The 19754-nt window shown below is 50.2% G+C and overlaps 1 protein-coding gene and 1 long non-coding RNA gene across 5 annotated transcripts in view; one reads left to right on the forward strand and one right to left on the reverse strand.

Moving 5' to 3' along the window:
• Positions 1–2070: 2070 nt before the first annotated feature.
• On the reverse strand, positions 2071–6282 carry LOC130250800 (uncharacterized). 2 transcript variants are annotated; one of them, XR_008840050.1, is made up of 2 exons: positions 6026–6282; positions 2071–5212 (listed from the first exon to the last, which is right to left on the reverse strand). It is a non-coding gene; the product is annotated as an uncharacterized LOC130250800 (long non-coding RNA). The 2 variants fall into 2 exon arrangements; XR_008840051.1 differs by having other exon boundaries at positions 2071–5117; positions 6026–6271.
• A 63-nt stretch (positions 6283–6345) lies between these two features.
• The window catches only part of GATA4 (GATA binding protein 4), a 29972-nt gene continuing 16563 nt past the window's right edge, over positions 6346–19754 (forward strand). For 2 of the 3 annotated variants that reach the window (XM_056486862.1, XM_056486863.1), the window contains exon 1: positions 6459–7160. In XM_056486862.1, the coding sequence (XP_056342837.1) occupies positions 6635–7160 (526 nt within the window). In that variant the 5' untranslated portion in view covers positions 6459–6634. Of the gene's footprint in view, positions 6435–6458; positions 7161–19754 lie in introns of those variants that run through there. The other variant, XM_056486864.1, reaches the window with a different exon arrangement.

Consider the following 19754-nt stretch of genomic DNA (forward strand, 5'->3'; position numbering starts at 1 on the left):
CCGACAGCCGGGATGTCACAGCCGGCGTGTTCCCCACGGGTGGTTTCACTGTCACTGCGCCCAAGGGCGGTGACAATGACGGCAGCAGAGCCACACGCGCGCAGGGCGCTGCGAGCCCGGCGCTGGTGACGCGCCCCTTCATCCCCAGCCGGTCCCACCCGGGTGATGCTCGCCCACTGCCCCCGTGCTGGTGGCCCCGGGGATCCCCATCCACGGGTGACGTGTGGCCACAGATGCCGCGCAGACATCGGTCACTGCCGTGGCACAGCCCCTGTCCCCCCTGAGCTGAGCTTTCAGGTCTCCGCAGCAATCCAGAGACTCCCAGACCGGGAAATTCAGAGCCCTGATGTTTCAGGCTCAAACGATTTTGGCAGTGAAGCTGGCAGGAATGCAGCGCATTGATCCACGCTCTATTTTCAGTCCCACATCTGTCCCCCACACAGTGGCACAGACACGCAGGGCATCACATGTCCTGTGTTTCCCTTTTCCTAGAGATCCCGTTTCCTAAAAATCCCCTTTCCAGGTGGGTTTGGGGTTTTGCCTGTCCCCAGATTTCCACGGCACCGAGCCTCACTTCTCAGCCTCTCTCCTCCTGCTGCATCAGAGCACGGATCGCTGCTGCACGCACCTCTGCATCCCACGGATTTGGCCCTGAGGAAGTCACTTGTATTTATTTCCACTTGGGGTAAAAAAACAAAACAAAACAAAACAAAACAAAACAAAACAAAACAAAACAAAACAAAACAAAAACAAAAACAAAAACAAAAACAAAAACAAAAAAAAGCTGGGGGGAAAAGGACAAAGCAAGGATGTAATATTTTGGGGTAGAGGGGGCGGTCAGAAAGGATTTAGAAATTCCCCTGAAGCTCCGTGATGCTGCTCGGCCACCCTTCTGCCACGGGCAGTACCTGGCCTTTGGGGTGGGTTGGAGGAGGGGGGCTGGTGGCATTTTAGGACCGCTGCCGTCCTGTAAACAGATGTGACGTTTGTTTGGGAAAGTGTCTCCGAAAGGCGTGACCAGGGCTTTTGGTAAAGCCGGGGCGGGGGTGGCAGCCACAGCAGGGTCCCCTCTGTGCGGCTGGGGGGGTGGCTGTCCCCCTGTCCCCAGGGTTCTCCACAGTGTCCCGTGGGTTTTCCTTGCGCTGGGGTGACCTGAGACGTGTCTGTGGGTACGGGGGTGCAGGGGGGTCCAGGATCTGTTCATCCCTCCCCCCACATAGCTCCAGCAGGGAGCTGGATTTCCAGCTCGGGATTTCCCCCCTTTTGCTGGATCAGGAGAGGGCTGGAAGGCGCAGCAGCCCCCTGTCCATCCCCAGACCCCCAGACGGGTGGGAGGAGGCGACGCCGTCCTGAAACATCTCCTGGCTCGCAGGGAGCCTCGTCCCCCACTCCCAAACCACCCGGGTCCCAAAAAATCGGGGGTGCAGCCGTGCCGTGCCCCCGGCTTGAGACCCCCTTGCCCCTCCCCAGCTGCACCGGCTGCTCTAAAACAAACCTAGAGGTACCCACAGACAGACACTACAGACAGATACCTACAGACAGATACCTATAGATAGATCCATATAGATAGATACCTATAGACAGGTATCTATAGATAGACACCTATAGATAGGTACCTGTAGCTGATCCATACCGCCCGCAGATGCCCCCCAGCCCAAGGCACCGGATTTTTGGAGCCGATTTCTCCCCTCTCCGCTGTTCCGGGGTGGCCGATCCCCTCCCACAGCCTGTAACTCTCAGATTCCCCCCAGCCCCCTCCTCCAGACCCTTCTCGGCTGCAGCCAAAGCAAGGAATATATTAAAAAAATTTACGTAATACTAATAAAAACCCCAAATACTCCCAAATGGCCAACATTCAGCTGCCGCCTGCCGCATTTATCCCTTTTGCTCTGCTAAAACCACATTTCCCCCCTCTGATTTTTCCCTTTATTTTAAACCATTTTTCTTCATGTTTCATAATTTTTTTTAATTCAAATTTGAGTACAGATAAAAATTTAAATTAACTTTCCCCCCTCTTCCTCTCCTCTCCCTCCCCCCCCTCCCCCCAACAATTCCTAAAGTGGTTTTGAGTGATTTTTTTGTTGTTGTTGTTTTTTTTGGTGGGGGAAACGTTTGTTGTTTTTTTTTCCATGCTTCAACACCCAGAGCTTTAACTCTAAAACCACCGCAGAACTAAGTTCTATACAGAGGGGGGGAAAAGAGCAAAACAAAACACCCCTAAAAAAGAGACGTCTTTTATATTATTTTTTCCTGCCTGGGGCAGAACTGGAGGCTGAAAAGGAGAGAGGCAAGGCCAAACTTTGTTCCCCTGGGTTAATTTCACACATATTTCGTTAATCGCAAGAAATAAAAAAAAAAAAGGCTCCACCGCGTGCGGAACAAAATTTTGGGTTTGGTTTGGGATTTGTTTGGGGTTTTTTGGTCGCTGCGCTTTTCTGTGTCCCATCTCCTTTTTCCGGGAGGAATTGTGTCCTAATTCCATCCTCTCCCTGCCGGCTGTCGGCTCGCTGCGGTTCCTCACCTCCCGCATTTTCGGGATGCGCTCCCGGCTCCACCGCCCGGTAATTCCCCGCATGGGGAGGCTGGATCCGGCCACACTCACGCGAAACCACCCACGGGAATTGCTTTGGTACCTTTTTTCCTGGAAGCAGCAAAGCCAAAACAGCTCCTTGAAATCTTCTCTGCTCCCTGGTATTGCTGCTTGGGCAGGTTCAATCAGTTTAAATTGTTTGTTGTTTTGTTTTGTCTCTTTTTTTTTTTTTTTTTTTTTTATGAAAGGGCTGCTTTTCTGTAGGAATTCAACGAATCTTTAGAAAATCGCTGCTTTGGGAGAGAAAACTGTCAGGAATTTTGTAAAGGAAGGAAAGATGACTGTCCTGAACCCGGCACATCTGGATAGGCAGCTGCTTTGGAGAAGGGATAGAAAAAGAGATATTGATATATTTAATTCTCCTTTCTTTCCCTGAGTGCTGCTAGCCCCGTGTCCATCAGTATATTTTTATATATACATGTATTCATGCATATTTTAAAATATACGCATTTACATGTTTAGATATTATATTAATTATTAAACATTATCGCTTCTATGTTATATATCTATTTTTAATATTTAATAACTTACATATATACAAAAACAATACCACGGGCGTTATAAATTATAAACAATAAATTATTTTGGTATGACAGTATATTTATGTTTGCATGTAACACGCATTCCTGTGAATTATAACATACATTAAGTCCCGTCTATACTTAATTTTTGTATAGATTTGTATAAAATTACACACTTTTTATTAATTACATATTTTCCCCCGTGTACAAATGAAAGTACAAATATTCACAGTGACACCGCTGCTGATGTTTATTTGTTACGCATTTCTGTGCCTGTTATTTTATTTCTATACGGGGCTATAATTATTTTCTTCACGATATTTGGGGTTATCTCCAACAGCGTTTTGTCACTTTTTGGGGTTTGGGGAGTCCCTGTGCCCCCTGGGTATTCCAGAATAATGTGAGGACAGAGGATGAGGGGAACCCTTATCCCCAGGGACTCATTCCCAACCCTGGGGCACCCCCAAAGTGCTCTCCGCACCTCCATCCCCCTTCAATAAATCGCTTCTCCCATCCCCTCTTCCACCCACACTGTCTCTTCCATACTGGGATTTGGAATTTAAATTCAATATTTTTATTTCTAACACCAAAATCCGCTGAAATCTCTCCCCCTGTCTTAGGGTAGTAACCCCAAATTTCCACGGGAAACTCCAGAGTGTGGGAAATGTTAATGGTGTGAGGGTTATTCCCGGGAAACACGGCGGTGGGACCCCCCCGATGTCTGGAGAGACTCCAGGGTGAAATGAGCCCCTGGGAGAGGGGGGGCTGTGGATGGGGGGCTGAACCCCCCATGGGATTGAGACCCCAAATTGCAGAGGGGTGCAGCACCCCCGCTGCACTTCATCAATGACCTTCAAACCCTTCAGAGCACGGCGGGACAGAAAGTGGGTGTCCAGCCCGGGGGGAGCACCCCCAAAGTGCCTGGGACAGAGAGGAGAGCACTGCCACCTCCTCACTCTGCAATTTGGGACCACGATTTGCGGCACGGAAAAATCTCCCCCGTGCAACATCGCCAACGAAAGGGGTTGGCTCCAACGGGGTTGGGGGACTGGGGGGTGTCTGTATCTCTCAGAAAATCCCCCTGATTTTTTTCTGGGAGTTGGGCACAGGCATCCCTGGGGCGCCCAGCTGGTGGGGACATGCCCTTGGGGCTGGTTTGATTTTATTATTCGATTTTATTTTATTTTACTCCTTTTTATTTTTTTTCCCCTCTTCTCCACAGCCATGAAACCTGGCGCCCGGCTGATGGTGTAACAGATACCGGCCACCCCCTTCACCCCCCTTTCCCTCCCATCGCCGCCCACTTCCACGTGATGCGGGCAAACCAGTCAGCGAGTGGGACTGGCCATACTGGGGAGCCAGGAGGGGGGCAGCGCTGCCCCTCATCCCCCCCAGGGAAGCAGGAGCCGGGCATCTCTGAGCCCTCTGCCTTCCCCACAGCCAGGGGAGGTTCCAGCCCCACGGGCTCGCCCCCCGCCACCCCCGTGCCCCCAGCACTGAAGGTGGGTAGCGCTTCTCTGTCCCCTCGCTCCTCTTCCTCGCTGTCACACCGGGACCCCAGCGAGCCCTTCTTAGAGTCCTCCCCGAAAGTTTCCTCCTATTGTTTCCTCGGGCTTGAAAAGTAACTCGATTTTCCATTTTTTTTTTAATTTTTTTTTTTTATTATTATCACCACTACTATTTGTAGGGCGAGAGGGGAACTCGCTCCTTGTTGCCTTGTTCCCTCTTTAGGAAAACCTGTGGAAAAGCTTCATCCTAGGCCGGTTACACACCAACCATTCCCCGGGGGTCGGGGGGACACAGATTTCCCTTAAAGCCCTTTATTCCCGGCTCGCTTCCATCCTTACCCCTTCCCAGCGCTGCCTCCGGCTTCTCTCCCCTTCCTCGGCCGCCTGCCCGTCTCCCGCTGTCCTCCCAGGGTATCAGCCCTTATCTGCTGGTTATCTCTCCTGCTGCTAAATTCAGCCCAGCCGAGGGGTTCAGCCGGGGGAATCTGGAGGTTAAACCTAAAGCAGTCCCAGCAGTTATGTCTCCGGCCATAATTCCCTCCCCGCGCCCCGTCCAGCCCTTCTCCCGGTGTGAGGTTGGTTTGCACGGAATCCTACAATTCCAGAATGGTTTGGGTTGGAAAAGGCCTAAAAGCTCGCCCAGTTCCCACCCCCTGCCGTGGGCACGGGCACCTTCCACCAGACCAGGTTGTTCCAAGCCCTGTCCAAGAGGCTCCCTCCAGGATTTGCAGAGAAAACAGAGCCCCAGCTCATCTCACCCCCTTCCCGGACCCTCCTTGGGAAAGGGGTTTCACCCTGACCCCTTTCCACGGGTGGGTTTTGGGGTCTGGCCATTGCAAGCTACCAGCAAGGCCCTGACGGCATCCCGAGGCCCAAACCCACCCAAAATTCCCCCAAGTTCCATCAAATTCGAAACGAACACAACTCGAGGTAAAGCACCCCTTTCCCCCACTCTGTCCCACGACTCTGGGACATTCCTCCCATCCAGACCTACAGCATTCCCAGTCCCCAGTGGGTCACCCCACTGTGCTGCCAGCTTCTCCCAGTTCCCCACACGGGAAAAAATCGGGGAAGAAGGATAAAAAACACCTGGAAGTGGGAGTTTTGTGGGCTCTGCTCGGGGTCTGCTCCCCACTTTGGGCAGCACTAATGGGCTGCAGTGGGTATTGCCCCCCTCTTTCTCCTTAGGCCCCCTGGGTCACGCGTGGCCGGGTTTTAGGGGTGCGGGCACGCGTGGGGCAGGCACGGGGTGGGAGGGTCGAGCCATCCTTCCTCCTTTCCCTCTTTCCCCCCCACTTTTCCCTACTTTTTCCTACTTTTAAGTCCCCCCCACCCCAGCCCTCCCCAGCCGCCCACATCAAACGCCGGCCCCGGGGGCCATTAACAACTTAAAGCACCGATCGTACCTGCGGGACAAAGGTTTTTGCTCCGGGCTAGAGGAGAGAGCATCGCTGTCTCTCACCTTCCCGGCTGTGTCCGCCCTCCTTTCACCTCCCCCTCTTCTCTAACCTCCTTATCTCGCCGCCCGGGGGGGTCCCGGCCCGGCCGCCGCCGCATCCCGCATCCCGCATCCCGGCAGCATCTCCCCCTGATCCCCGGGGGTGTTGGAGGGGGCGGGCAGGGGGGGGAGGGAGGAGGAGACTGACCGAGGGTTTTAAACAGCCCAGCCTCATGGTGGAGGGCGGGGGGGGGGGCGGGAGGTGATGGATGGAGCCCGATGGGAGCAGCTAAATCCAGGCGGGAGCTAAATTTCCCCTCCGGAGGGACCTGGACTTGTTGCTCGGGGTCTGGAAGAGGCGGCGGGACCTGCTGAAGGTGGGGAAGGTGGGAGGTGGGGAAGCGTCTCGGGGAGGGGGGTGGTGTCGGAGAGGAAAATCGCATCGCCGGTGGTGTTTTGGTTTTGGCTGGAAGGCTGCGCCCACGCGAGACCGCCGCGGGGGAAAAGTGGAGCCGAGGGTTTTCCAGGCGCTCCCCATCGCTCCGGACCGCGGCTGGGCTTTGGGGAGGCCCAAGAGATGTACCAGAGCTTAGCCATGGCAGCCAACCCCGGCCCTCCGGCTTACGAGGGGGCAGGTGGCTTCATGCACAGCGCGGCCGCAGCGTCCCCCGTCTATGTGCCCACCACGAGGGTCACGTCCATGCTCCCCAGCCTGCCCTACCTGCAGAGCAGCGCCTCTTCCCAGCAAGGCAGCCCCGTCTCCAGCCACTCCATCTGGACTCAGCCCGCAGCCGAAGGCGCCGCTTACAACCCCGGATCTTCTCACCCGCCCGTGTCACCCCGGTTCTCCTTCTCCACCAGCACCCCCATCCCGGCCACCTCCTCCCGGGAAGCGGCGGCGGCTTACAGCAGCTCCTTGAACCTTTCTGCCAACGGGAGGGAGCAGTACGGCAGGGGCTTCGGCAGCTCCTATTCCAGCCCCTACCCGGCCTACATGAGCCCCGAGATGGCCACGAGCTGGACTTCCTCGCCCTTCGACAGCCCCATGCTGCACAACCTGCAGAGCCGAGGGACGCCCGCGGCCGCCCGCCACGCCAACATCGGTGAGCGCACGGCCGGGCGGTGGGAGGGAAGGGTTCACCCCGGCACCCCCCGATCTGGGGGGCGCGCACCCCTCTAAGTAAGCTCAAAGGGCAGGAGGGAGGAATTTGGAGTATTGGGGTTGGCGCTGTCTGAGCTGGGAAACATTGGGGTCCTTATTTTAGTAATTCTGCAAAATCGCCGTTCCACAACATCCGCAAAGGCCGCGGTCTCCAAAAAGTAAATGAAATTTAGGAGCGGCAAGGAATGATGAGGCGAGCTCGGGAGCGAGGCCCGCTGGCTCCTCAAATAGCTCAGAGGGGATTTAGGGAATCTGGTGGGAATGACTGGGGGATGTAGGAGCACGATGTCCCATGCACACGCCGCCCCTTCCTGAGCTGGCTTTAGGTGTAAAACTGCGAGAATTGAGAAATCGAAGTTGGGTCCATGAATTCCAAATCGTCCCTTCGGGCTGTTTTACGTTCTTGTCTTTTAAAGAAATTTTTGGAGAGGTCAGTTGGGCTACAAAAAAAGGGAGGGCAGAGAGAAATTTAGAGCTGAGGTGGGAGAGATGATGGAGAAGGATTAAAAGAAATGGTGCTTTTTGGGGAACTCAGACACATCTGAACAACTCAAGCCTGGTATTTCAGAGTCTCCTTATCCCAAAAAGTCTCACCCTGATCTCTTGTGCCGAGCCCGATCTCGGAGCCTTTCATTTCATTAAATTCCTCTGGTTCCTACAATGAATAATTCGTCCAAATGGCTTAAAATACTGCTTTTATATTTCGTGGGGTGGAAGAGGGATAAAAGGGGAGAGAAATGGAAGCACGAGTTTGATAGTGGTTTCATAAATACATTTTTCCTTCCCGCCTCCTCTGCATGAAGGTATTTCTGTCGGCTTTGGGGTTAACAAAGAAAACACCTCAAATTTGTCTGCAGATCTATTTTACAATTGTGTTCTCTGACCCGAATTTTAGAAGGTGATTTTTTCATTGTGTCCAGCGGGATTTGTGTCGTCTTTAGCATTATTTTAAGATGTTAAAAGAAGGAAAGTTGAGCGTTAGTGAAGGCTTGGCTTTGACAACATCTTGTGCTTTTCTTTAGGTGCTATAAAATTTCTCAAAACGAGGAACAGATTAAGGATAAAATTTTAGCCAATCGGATAATGTTTTTTGGGAAGCCATGAGAAGGTAGATCGTAGATGAAAAAATCAGGATGAATTAAACAACCAAATATCGATTGAATATTAGTAAGCACGTATGAATATTTGTATTTTACCATGGTGCCATTTCCTCCTTGGGGGAAAAAATTTACCTTTTTGCGGTGGTTTCAGAAGGGCTCTTATTAATAAAAATAACTTAAACTCAAAATAATGCGAATGAAGAACTGCAGTTGCAGAAACACCCATCAGGTTTTAAACCAGGAGCTGACCGTGGGGATTCGGGAGTTTCGAGCCGGGTAGTTCGTGCTGCAGCTCCGCATTTTGCTGTTAAAAAATGGGGTTTTAAATAGCACCTCTGGGAAGAAAGGATGAGCTGATCCAGTCCAGAAAATAGTTTTTAATGAAGGAGGAAGGAGCAGGGACTCCTTTTCTCGGCCAGGTCCTGACTCGGGTGCCGGATTCTCGGCAGCGCGGCCGAATCCTCGGGATTCATTAGCACGGGGCTAATTACGCCTCTGCCTTGGATATGGAAAAGCACTCGGATTTTAAAACAAAAGTGCTTGGGTTTTGGTTTAAAAAAAAAAAAAAATTAAAAATAAACGGAACTGCCTGAGAACTGGTGAGTTTTAAATGGATTTTTGGAAGGCAGCTCCTGCGGGAAGTAATTGAAGGTCCAGACCTGCCCCGTTCCCTCTTCTCCCTGAGCCGGGTCCCTCCTTGAAACCGAGCTTTGGGCATCGAAGGGGTTGAGTGAAGGATGTAGAGGCTGGCTGTGGGGTTCTGAGCTGGGAAAGAGTTCTTTTAAAATGATTTTAAGGGTAAAAAACCCTAAAAAACTGAAGGCGCTGAAAGATGTATTGGGGGGGACCCCGTCGTGGAATTGCTCCCACCACAGTCCCATTTTAATCCCACATCCCAGCCTGGTCAGCACCTGAGAAATCCCTGGCACGGTGGAGTTGACTTCCCTGCCTTTTTTTACGGCTAAAAGTAATTTTTATTCTCTGCACAGCGAGGAATCTCAAGGTGCAATCCTTTTAAATCGAGTGGGTTTTGCAGCGCTCTCGTTTTCTTTTCCCAGACAAACAACCACCACCTTCGGGTAATGCTAAATGCAGAGCAGCCCTGGGGTCATTAAAATTTTAATTATTACCATTTTTTAAAAATAAAGATCAGGTATGGGCAGGTGTAGCTGAATATGTTGACACGAATTCAGAGTCTATGCAATTGTGGATGATTTTTTCCCCTGTTTTTTATAAATATATGCCTGTAAAAATAAAGCAACACAAAGGGAAAAGAAGATTAGTGAAAATGTATTCGAAGAAAATAACAGTAAAGGAAATATAAATCTTTATGTTTTTCCCTAAACTGAGGAATTTTGGCTTGGGTTAAACCGTGGTATAAAGCAATGGGAAGGATTGGGTAAAACGCACGGGCCCGTTTGAAAAACTTCCCCCGGTGTGAATTCAAAATGCCAAATTTAGGCTTTTCAGGGTAAGTTTGATGACTGATTTCATTACCCTGAAGAGCAGGATCAGACCCTGCGGTCGAGGCAGTGAACTTGCCCCAGGCATTGCCTGGGATGGAGTTACTGTGAATTCCCGACTTAATGAGGCATGAAAAGGACCAGCTGCAGAATCCCCTCTCAAAAGACTTCCCCGCCAGCACCAAAAATCTCTTGAAATCGCTCCCAGAATTACTCTGGATGTGCAGTTTGGCTCTGGCCCCTTCCCCAGGCAGAGGCGAGCGGGGATGGAGGGCGCAGGGGGTCCCAGCGCATCCATCCCGCAGCCCCTCGCTGCCTCCTGGATATTTCCAGGCTGGGCAGGGACGCGCAGATCCCAGATTGCCACCCCCGTTCCCTTTTATTTTGCTCGCAGCGGGGATTTTATTTTCGCTGTGGCATCGCAGAGGTTGCTGTGCCTGGGGATAAATCGTGGGCATTCCTGGTGGGTCCTTTTTGGGTTGTTGGTCTTTTTTTTTTTTTTTTTTTTTTTTTTTTTTGCTTTGTTTTGTTTTGGTTTTTGGATAAATCGAAGTCAGGACTCCTCAAACAGGCGCTGTTGGAACTCAGCAACAGCATCTGGGAAGATCAAAGCCTGGAGCAGACACTGGGTTGGAAAATGTCCTTTCTGCTGCTGGTGGGGGAGAGATTGGGAATCAGATCTTAAGCTTTCCCACAGGGATGCTAAGAGATCTGCCCTGTCGCATCCCGGGGCTGACATTCCCAGTGATTCATTGGCATTTGTTACAACCCTCTGCCCTACAAGCAGCCCCTGACCATCCCCACGCACCAAAGGACAAGGTGGCCGGTCCCTGCGGGGTGGCAGGCGACGAGGGGGGCCCAGCACGGTCCTGTCCTGATCCTGGAGGGATTAGGATGCAGGGATGGGACCATAGGACAGAGGGATGCGAGTGTAGGATGGCCGAAAAGGCTGCGGGACAGCGGGAAGGGGCTGCGGGACACTGGGAAGGGGCTGTAAGACATTGGGATGAGGGTATTGGGCAGCGGGATGGAGCTGTAGGATATCGGGATGGGGCTGTAGGATATCGGGATGGGTCTGTAAGATATCGGGAAGGAGCTGTAGGATATGGGGAAGGGCTGTAGGATATGGGGAAGGGGCTGTAGGATATCGGGATGGGACTGCAGGACATCGGGATGTGGATGTTGGACATCGGGAAGGGGCTTTGGACATAGGGATGGGGCTGTGGGACATCGGGAAGTGTCTGTAGGACATCGGGAAGGGGCTGAAGGATATCGGGATGGGGGTTTGGACACCGGGAAGGGGCTGTAGACACCGGGATGGGGGTTTGGAATCGGGACGAGGCTGTAGGATATCGGGATGGGTCTGTAGGATATCGGGATGGGTCTGTAAGATATCGGGAAGGAGCTGTAGGATATCGGGAAGGGGCTGCAGGATATCGGGATGGGGGTGCTGGATACCGGGAAGGGGCTGAAGGATATCGGGATGGGGGTTTGGAATCGGGATGAGGCTGTAGGATATCGGGATGGGGCTGTAGGATATCGGGATGAGGCTGTAGGATACCGGGATGGGGCTGTAGGACACCGGGATGGGGGTTTGGAATCTGGATGAGGCTGTAGGATATCCGGAGGGGCTTTGGACATCGGGATGGGGCTGTAGGATATCGGGATGGGGCTGTAGGATATCGGGATATCTGTAGACATTGGGAAGGGGCTGTAGGACGTGTCTGCATTTTCCTCCATCCCCGTTTCGCAAGCGGCCGCATTTCTCACCTCAGCCCCGCGGGGCTCGCCCAGGGCTTTGTTCCCCCCTCCGGGTTTGAATCCACCTTCTGCTCTCCCTCCTAATTCAATTGTCACCCGTCAGTCTGGGATTTGGGATGAAACCCACAGAACCAGGGTTTCTAATCTCTGAGCAAGATCAAACCTGAACGCACAAGTGTTTATTCCCCCCTGCAAGCCCCCGAGCAGCAGAATTTAAATTGCAAATAAATCAGTGATAATAATAAAAATAACACGGGCACTCTGTCACCCCTATTAATAATTTAATTCCTTACTTTAAAATTGCACTGTATTACCAAGCACAATTTATGTTGCACAGAACAGCCATGGGATAGTATATAATAGAAATGTTAATAAATTTTTGTAAAGCAATAAAACTTAGGGCAGTGGATGGTGGTGCTTAATCTAAGATTTTATTAAACCAGGATTAATTATTTTTCACCCATCCATGTGCATTTCTTCATCCCTGTAACAATAATAGCAATTTATTTCTTTAAGAGACAGCTTGTATTTTGCTCCCCACATATTTTTTTGCCAGAAATTTTAAGGGAAAGAGGCGAAATTCTTGGAAACAGATGAGGGTTTATCAGGCAGAGTATTACAAAGGAAATCAGGCCCAATCCTGACACCTCTGTGCTCTTCTGATGCTGGGAAAACCTTGGCTTGGCTGGCAGAAAGAGGCTCCCCAGAGCTCCAAATGCAAAGTGGTATTTCAAATGGGCAAACCACTTCACTCTGAAAATTGAAGGATGTATGGAAAAAAACACCAACAAAGCACCGAACAGCAAATAAAATTCCAAACTGGGTGAAAAAATGGCATTTTATGTGCCTGAAGGTTGGCAGCCTGTTCTTTCTGGGGGAGGATATTTGCAGGGGCTATTAAAAAAAAAGTGCAATTTTAAGGAAAACCCAATTTTAAAGAATGGATTGTGTTGTCCTAAAACCTTCAGAAGCTTTATTTCTCATCAGCTCAGGGCTCTGGGCTGAAACTTTTGCTCCTTGAGTCCCGCAGAGAGAAAAAAAAGGAATGCAAATATATATCAACTTTGAGAGGTTTTATTCCCCAATCTGCACACCAGCCTGGTGTTCCTTCCCTCTCTGCAATTTCCTTATTGAAAAGGAGGTGCAGAAATGGGATTTTTGGGGATCTCCCCCTGCTCGGTGACGCTCCTGGGGATTGGGTCCTTCAAGGCTTTTGCAACCCAAGTATAAAAAAGTTAACAAAGAGTTTGCTTCCTCTTTGGGACTCATTGCTGGCTGCAAAACCAGGTGGGAATATACCTCAATCCATAGGCTTAGGAAAGAAAGTTTTGCTGCTGCTGGGAGGCAAAGGCAGAAATACAGATTTTTGCTGCACCATCCGCGCATTTCGGGGCTGTGGGATCCCCAAAAACGCGATTACGCTGCCCAGAGCGTTTGGTTGTAATGGCCAGGCTGGGTTGTTACAGCTCTGAGCTGCTCTGGGGTGGGGAATGTGTGCAATTATGCCTGCAGGATTGCAGAAAGGGAGATGGGAATATCTGGAAATGCCAAATATTCCCCTTGTCGGCGGGTCGGAATCCGCGCTGCCGTCTGGCAGGAAGGTGCAAATTCGCCTTTGGTGTGCGAGTGTGAAACTGCTTAAATAACCAGGGAAATAGGTGAGAATTTGCTCTGACCTCACAAATTAACCCAAATTATAGAAGCAAATTTCATTATAAGGTCGGATAGATGTTTTTTCTTTGCTTTTAATTTTAAGAAAAACTGGTCTTTCTCCTTCACGAGGCAGAACTCTCGCAGCTGTCTGCGATCACATCCCACATTATGGCAAAACATGAAAACCTCTCCTGCCTTTCCAAGTTTTCCCCACATCATCGGTCACGGTGACCGGGCCTGAGCTGTAAATACATCTGTAATGACAAATTAAACCCAATTATCCTCCAGGCCTGAGCACTGAGGGCTTTCCACACACGGCTGCTTGCACTTGTGTGACAGCCCTCGAAAATAATTCCAGCACCGCTGGCACGAGTGGCATTAAAAGCTCTTTGGAAAACACACCTACTCCAAAAATGTTGGGGTTTTTTCCATTTTTTTCCCTTTTTGCTCCCTTTTTTCTCCCTTCTTTTTCTTTTTTCCAGAAGCTCCTTGCTGCATTCCCCACGCTCTTGTACCTTTTTAAACGCTCGCCGCGCTTGGCGGCGATTTCTTTTTCAATACGATAAGCTCGGGCTGGATTTTCTCACCCCCCAAAAAAAGAACTGGTGGGTGCTGGGTCTGCTCCAAAAAGAAGAGCCAGGCAGAGATTTTCCAAGTTGGATGCAGATCTGACCCTGCCATCAGCGCTGAAATGTTTCAGCTTCGGGGTTTTGGCAAGACCTGGATTTTAAAGCCAAATTTGGGGCAGCGTCAACTGGAGGAGAAAATAATTTTTTCTTTTCCAAGAAGTGCCCAGTGATTAATTTTTTTTTTTTCTCAATTATTTGCTGGCACAGAGGGGTTTTTTGCTTAATAAGATGGATTCTACCTAGTTGTAGAATTAGGAGAAGCAAGTTGGGTATTTCCAATGTCTTTTTGCTTTCTCTGTCTCTCTAAAGCCAAACCTGCTCAGGTTTTTAGGATCAGCCATCCTCTAAAAAACAGATTCTGTATGGACTGTGACAAAGAAAAAAACAACCTCAAAAATACCTACGTTCCTTGCTCAGAGCTGAAGCCATCCCTGATTTAAGTTTACTGGGAGCTGGTGCAGGATCAGGCCCATGCAAACAGATTCCATAGGGAAGAAACTCAGCCCACTGCAAATTACATGGGAATTTACATGTGTTCTCAGGGAGGTGAAACCCCAAAATCCAGTGGGACCTTCTTTTTTTTCCCCTGAGAAGTGGCCACTTTGTTCATATACTGCAGCATGAAGGAATTAATGATTTTTTAAAAGTATTTTAGTCACCCCTAAAGCTTATTGGAGCCAGCTGGGCTCGAACCACTCACACCAGCCTTGGGAGAGACTCAGAAATTAATTTCATTTGTGAAAGGGGAAAATAAATAACTCCTGGAAAGCCAAAAATTACTAAATTTTGCAGCAGAGGTGGGGTGAGGGCAGCTGGATGAGGGATCCTGTAGGGCTGATCTCCCGTCTCCACCAGGGACTGGTACTGGATTGCTTCTGAATCCAGGATAACAAAATCACTGCCTGGAAATGCTTCCTCCTAATCCCTGGGAATTAAGTTGGTGTCTGCCTGGGGAGCATTTCAGGAGAGGTCCCGTGGTGGGATGCTGCTCCCTGCTCTGCTCTCCTTCCCAGAGCTCAGCCCTTTTCCGCTTCCAGCACGGGGGATTTGCAGGCAGCTGGGATGGGGCTGGGTTCCCGCTGCCATCAGACTCCTCTAAAAGGTTTAAAACCCGAATTTGGGGGCAGAGAGGAAGCAGGGAGGGAGAAGGAGACCACACCAATCCCTCCAAGCAAGATTTTGCCAATTTTTCCTGTTTTTTCCACATGGAGCTCCCTGTGTCCATAATATTTAAGCAAATTCCAGGCTGCCCTCTGACCTCCAGGGCCTCCTTAGGCTCTGCAAACACCTCCAGACAGTTCAGGAGAATCTCCCTCTTGCTGGATTCCCCACCCCTGGCTGTTTCCAGCCCCTTGTGCTTTGCTGCACCTCAATTTTCCTTCAAGCTCCAGCTTCCTGTTATCTTATGTCGGGCTCTGCTCTTTCAGAAATGGAAAGAACAGTTTTCCTGGACAAGGGAGAGGCTGGAAAACCTTGATTCCTTCATGCTGAAATCCTAGACGAGGCAAAAAAAAAAAAAAAGAAAAATCTAATATTTATTATTTAAACTCCTATGAGTTTCCAAGCCAGACTCTTGGATTTGCAAGCCAGGGAGCCACCATTATTCAACATCCAGGGCTCTCAGTGCTGGAGCTGTAAAAAAAAAATCAGCGAGACCCTGAGCCCCAGACATCAGGACTCCTCGGAATGACGTGTGGTCCCAGATGTCTGAGATTATTTTGGGATGGGAGGGCTGGCCCCAGGGGCTGCCTGCCCGGGGGACTGGCTGCTGGGAAGGACTCTGGGTTGGGACACGCCTGGCTGGTGTGGAGCATGAGAGGGGCAGCTGCTTTGGGGAGGGGAGGGATGTCTCTTCTTCCCCTGGGCTGGGGTGATGCTCTGCATCCTGGGCATGACTTTTCCCATGTTTCATTACTTCCCTGGGACACATGAGTGATGCTGTAATTTATCCTGCCCCTCTGGACAGCAAGATCTGGGATTGAGGGTGTTTTTACTTCCCAAAATAAGTAGGACCACAAGCAGGAGGATGAAATCTTCATCACATCCAGGGAAGGGTCTCTTCCCTGCTCTCCCCTAGCACTTGTCTTCCCAAACCACATCCCAGTCAGGCTCTGCCACCTCCCTGCACACAAATCAATACCAACGGGTGAGCAGGTTAATTATAATCACAGAATAAACGCCGCGGTCTCAAAGTTCACCCAACTCCAGCAGCGTTTCCAAACCAGCTGACGGCGCCAAGAAACTTTCATTGATTCCTCTGGGGCAGGTGTGGGAGTTTGAACCTGTCCCCAGGCTGATCTTGATTCCAGGCCTACTCAATTTTCCTCCTTATCTCGACTTTCGCCTATCTTATAATGCCTGTTATTTTAGATAAAAAGTCCAATCAATTGAGTTAGAAAAACTGCAAGTTGTATGTGGCCCTGATAAGTTCGGTACCTGCCGTTTTATTGGCCTGGGATGCAAAGTGACCTTTGCAGATGCTTTATCATCCCCTCCTCCCGCCCTGCTCGGGGGCTGAGTTGACTTAACATCCAGAATAACTAATAAAAGAGGAAAAGAGAAGGGCCAGGGGTTAGACAAACTCACTGTCCCCTCTAACGTGATGAGCTGTAGTAAACACCTTTTTGTTTGTCCCTGGCTGGAGTCCCGCTGGGAGGCTGGGATCTGGCCTGGCTTGTGCTGGTGTGGCTCCTCTGAGTGGGATTTATCAGTGGAACAGCTCTGAACTGGAGGCAGAGCTCGTGTTTAAATCAGTGAAATTAGAACAAAACTGCCACTGGGGTTTGGGTATGTCAGTATTGGTCAGTGGTGCTGTGCTCAGGGAGGGATTGGACATGTGGAGCAGTGCTACATATTCCATATATTCCTACCCATGGTAAAGACATTTTATATTTATAAAGTGAGGGGTTTTAATATATCATAATTTTTTTATACATATGAGTTTTCAAAAATATGTACGTATGTTTGTGCATTTGTGCACATATATGTAAATATATATGCACATACCACTCTATGTAGCTAAGTTCTATATGGTCAAAGAATAATAGCAAAACCAGAAATAATTGATTTGAGATAACTTTTACCTTGCTACAATGGCATTCTCAAGGTCATCCCAGGCATCCCTGCCTATGGAAGAGGGTCTGGAACTGAATGATGTTTAAGATGCTCACCAGCCCAAACCATTCTGTGATTCTAGGACATGCTATGTGCATATATACAAATATATATGTTTATATATATATATGTGTACCTCACACACAATAATTTAATAACAATAATACAGCTGATTGTATTTCTACAAGAAATATTTTGCCCATTTGCTTTGGATAAATGTCTGTCCTCCTGATCTGGGGAAAAAACTCACCCCAAAACTGAAGTTTCTAGAGTTGTAGGATTGTAGAAACGCACATTTTAAGATCCCTAACAGGACAACCATCTCAGCAGTGATTGAGGGCATGTGGATGATCCTTTGGAATGCCCAAGGATGGGCATTCCCCCATCTCCTAATGAAAACCCAACAGACCATAATCTTCAGCCACTGCTGAAGAATCACCTTGGTGTTGTCCTGTGCAGAGGCAGGAGCTGGGCTCAATGATCCTTGTGGATCCCTTCTAGCTCAGGATATTGATTCTGTGATAACTGCCAGCCCCTGGCATGGTCCAAGCACAGACCATCTCAGCCTGAGCCCAGCATCTCCTGGTGCAGCTCCTGGGAAGAATTTGGAGTGACTGGGGTCTCAGAACATTGGACATGGCCAGACTCTGCAGCCTGGGCTTAGGGTCAGGCTTCAGCACGTGCCCAGTAACTGGCCCAGGTTCACCAGTTACCCCACAGCCATAAGGCCAATTCCCATGGCTCAGCCATGAGCAGCTTGGCAGGACTCCACAGCACACCTGCTTGTGGTGCCCTGTGGGGACACCAGGAACAGCTGCACATGATCCCAACTCACAAACAGCTGCCCAGGAGGGATCATGGCACTGTCAATCCCAAGCTCTTCATTTTTTCCCCACTGTCCCTCCCTGAGCCATCAAAGAAGAGACACATCCACTTGGAGGTGGGCCAGATTTCAAGGAGGGCAAGGCTGTGGCTCTTCTTTCTTTGTCAAAAGACAGAAAGACCATTTCCAGGTGCCTCCTGCCAAGCAGACCCCAGGCTGTGGCTGACCCCATCTTGCCCATTCCCTGGGCTCTCCATGCTAATCTGAGATTTGTTAAAAAATATTTGGACAGTCGATAAGCGGAGGAATCTCCTGTTTATCAGAGGAGCCTGGGATATTTACAAGTGTGAGAACTGTGAGGAGGAGTAAGGAAGGGGAGGTCACCTTGGTGGGTGGGAGTTCACTCAGGCACAAGCTGACAGTCAGCAGAAGCTGCTCTTGGGCACCAGGTCACTCTCCAAGAGGTGGCCAAGAGGCTCCCACCACAAGACCCTCAGGGATGTCTGCACTCCTGTCTCCTTCAGAGCAGGCTGTGCACCTTTGGGATGTGGGACATGGTCCTTCAGGGTGTGTGTGGACTGTCTGCACTCAGCTCTGGGACAGCCACAGGGCTGCATGGTCTGGGCTCTGTGCTGGAGAGCTCTCAGTGCTTTCCCAAGCAGCCAGGCTGGCCATTCCCCCAGCTCCTGCCCCTTCCCAAAACACTGTTTAGATCTGATTTAGAGAAAACCAGCTTGTTTCCACCCACCCATTTCTTGTCTCCAGCTGTGGCTTCTGAAAGTTGCCCCCCTCCAGCATCACTCCTTGCCACGAAATGAAAAGCCTTGCTCAAGGGCATCCAACTGCAGAGCCAAGACTCAACTCCAAGCCAGGCTCAGAATTTGCCCAACCTTCCCACTGTGGCCCTCCTGCACATGATCTCAGCTGGTCCTTTGGCTGCTTCCACCTCCACCGTCCTTCAGAGCGTGGAAAACACATCCACTAAGGAAAGGAGTATTCCTGGCTGCTGGCAATGGTGTGTGCCACAGACCTTGGCTTGCTGCAGGCAGGGCAGGGAGTGCTGCAGGGGAGGGACACAATGTTCCCTTTGCCTTGACGTGGAACATTTGGCCTGGGGAGGGTTGCACGGGAAATGTCTCCGGGAAAAAGCAGATTTCTTTGCCTTCTGGAAAGCCAGACTGTAGGGTGAATGTTTGCTCAGCAATAAGTAGGGTCTTTATGTTTTCAGAGCAGAAACTGTTTGGCCCAGGCAGCTAACTGGGTACACAGCCATTTTCTCCACCATAGACGTGTCAGATAAACCCTAAAACTTTCTGGGATGGCACCAAGCCATTTCCATGAGGCTGCACAATGAAACCGTGTTTCTGGCTAAGTGTGGGGAGTTTACCAGGTTCCCCACTTCCTCCAGATCCTCAATCACAAGGGTGATGTGTTCTGTTGATCCAGACCAGGGAGAGCAGGGAGCCACGTTCCCCCAGCCCCCAGCCTGGTGATGAGCACTGCTCAGACAGCACTGTCCTGCTCTCTGTCTTTATATCCCATTCAGCTCTAAAACCCTGGGTGAATTTTCCCCAAATTCTGTTTGAGGGGAAAGAGGAAGAGAAGAGGGGGAAAAGCCAATGAGCAAAACCTATTTTTACAAAAACATCCTTGGCTCCGTTAGCTCCATCCTCACCTTCTGATCCCAGCCTGTGATGTCCCCATAGACAAAGGAAAGGCTCACTTTCCTTTGCCTACAGAGCTCCCCCATGCATAAATTTGAGCTTTTAAAATTTGTAGTCACTCCCTGCTCATTCCTCTTTTGTCTCTTCTCCTTTTTTTTTTCCTTCTCTGTCACAATCCTGGACCAACCAGCACTTTTAACCAAGCTGTGATCTGACCAGAAACCTTTGGTGGGCTTTTCCCCTTGAAACTTCAGCTTCTGGAATCATGCAATTCATGGAAACACCTCAACCCATCCCAAATAAATAGAAGATGTGGCTTTCAGCTCCT

This window comes from Oenanthe melanoleuca, chromosome 3, assembly GCF_029582105.1.
Source record: "Oenanthe melanoleuca isolate GR-GAL-2019-014 chromosome 3, OMel1.0, whole genome shotgun sequence".
Lineage (NCBI taxonomy): Eukaryota > Metazoa > Chordata > Aves > Passeriformes > Muscicapidae > Oenanthe > Oenanthe melanoleuca.